Genomic DNA, 2,072 nt, shown 5'->3' on the forward strand with positions numbered 1-2,072 from the left:
TCTGACAAGGTCAGTCACCGTTTCCAGATTTCCTTTCACTTTAATACTCCATCTTTAACTTTTTTTCTTAAGAAAACTCTTTTTTGCTTCATTACTACTGTTTATCAACCATTCATATGAGCATCAAAAATTAAACAAATTAAAGACCCAATTGAAGGAAAAGTCTTGTTGACCCAATTATATCAAAAATTTCATGTGGATTTCTCAATAACCCAGGTATATTAATCTAATTTTATTCCTATATTTCTAAGTTTGTAATGAGATCTGAAGATTTTCTTTTCAAAAATTTACTTAATGAAATTTGGCGCTAACTCTGAATTAGTAAAATTTGAGCGGTAAATATTTTACTCTTCTATGAGCGGCAACAGTAAATTTTAAATTTAAGTGAAGAGCTTTTGTATTTGTACAGAGATGTTGAATATTCTTTCTATCATTCAGCCCTGCTAGTCCTCCTAATTGAATCTCGTAGTTCTTTCCTGTAAAAATCAGGTTCTTCATCGCGCCTTTATATCCTTTGCGTTTGTAGTTAATGTAAACAGATGAGTCAATCAGACTTAATTAGGAGTCAGAAACGACTATGGAGGAACGTCAAGCTATTGCGGAATTCCTTTTGAAGGAAAGCAAAAGAGGATGTGTTAATTATGGATCTTTAAAACAAGCTACTGTTCTGTTTAATACTTCAAAAAGCACTGTACAACGAATTTGGGTTCAAACAAAATTTTGTGTTCATAATGGTACTCAGTTAGATGTGTCTACAAATCTTGCAGGCAGAGTTGGTAGGAAACGAATTGAAATCGATAATAATCTGGTCAAGGCGGTGCCTCTTGGTCGTCGAACAAATATCCGATCTCTGGCTTGTGCTGTGCATATGTCAGCATCAACTGTGTTTCGGCGTTACAAAGAAGGAGCTATAAGGGCACACACCAATGCCATAAAACCTCATTTGACAGAGAACAACAAAAAAGGCAATGATTCAATTCTGTTTATCAATGATTGTATCAAGTACACTTCGTTCGAATCCTATGTTTTTAGACATGTATAACTATGTCCATATTGATGAAAAATGGTTCTTTCTAACCGAAACAAGTGAAAGGTATTATTTTCTCCCTGAAGAAGAAGAAGAAGAAGAAGAAGCAAACCCTTATAGGTCTTGCCAAAGTAAGAATTTTATAACGAAAATTATGTTTATGGCTGCTGTAGCACGCCCTAGGTATGACGAAGATGGAATAGAGTTGTTTTCAGGGAAAATAGGAATCTTTCCTTTTGTTTTCCAAGGACCAGCTAAAAGGAATAGCAAAAACCGAGTGGCGGGAACTTTGGAAACAAAGCCTATTTTATCTGTCACTAAAGATGTCACTAGGAGTTGTTTAATTGAAAAGGTTCTTCCAGCGATTCGATCAAAATGGCTGCTTGCACATGCAAATGCTCCTATTTTTATCCAACAAGATAACGTAAGACCTCATCTTAGCGTCAACGACTTAGAATTTAATGAAGCTGCCAAACAAGATGGTTTTGATATTAGGTTATGCTTTCAACCTCCTAATAGTCCGAATATGAATGTTTTGGACCTCGGATTCTTCAGAGCTATTCAATCCCTTCAGTATCAAAGGGCTCCTTTAACTATTGATGAGCTAATAGAAGCAGTTGAGAAATCTTTTGATGAGATGGAAGTTCATAGACTGAATCATGTGTTTCTCACTCTACAGTCTTGCATGGTCGAGGTGATGAAAGATAAAGGTGGGAACAACTACAAAATCCCACATATGAACAAGGAAAAATTAGAATGAGGAGGAAATCTTCCTATTCAAGTTTGTTGTGACGTTGGCGTAGTTAATGAAGCTGTAGCTCTACTTCAGATGTGATACAGATGTCAAGGCTATTTTGCAACTTTATTGTAAAGGCTCTCTGTTTTGTGAACTTAACCATCATGTAGTTTTTGTATGACCTCTCTTTTTGCTTGACTTGTGTATTTAAAGAAGTTATGAAGATCAAGTCTGTAGTTTCTATGAACTCCTCTCTTGTAAAGACTATGAATTTATAAGTTGGGATCTGTAATCCCAAATGGTTACTGA

At 35.4% G+C, this 2,072-nt stretch overlaps 1 protein-coding gene across 1 annotated transcript; it reads left to right on the plus strand.

Moving 5' to 3' along the window:
* LOC132642464 (uncharacterized) lies at positions 1-2,072 on the plus strand. The gene is made up of 2 exons (XM_060359644.1): positions 1-216; positions 768-2,072. The coding sequence occupies exon 2, from the start codon at positions 969-971 to the stop codon at positions 1,785-1,787; it is 819 nt and encodes a 272-aa protein (XP_060215627.1). The 5' UTR covers positions 1-216; positions 768-968; the 3' UTR covers positions 1,788-2,072.

This window comes from Lycium barbarum, chromosome 5, assembly GCF_019175385.1.
Source record: "Lycium barbarum isolate Lr01 chromosome 5, ASM1917538v2, whole genome shotgun sequence".
NCBI classification, from domain to species: domain Eukaryota; kingdom Viridiplantae; phylum Streptophyta; class Magnoliopsida; order Solanales; family Solanaceae; genus Lycium; species Lycium barbarum.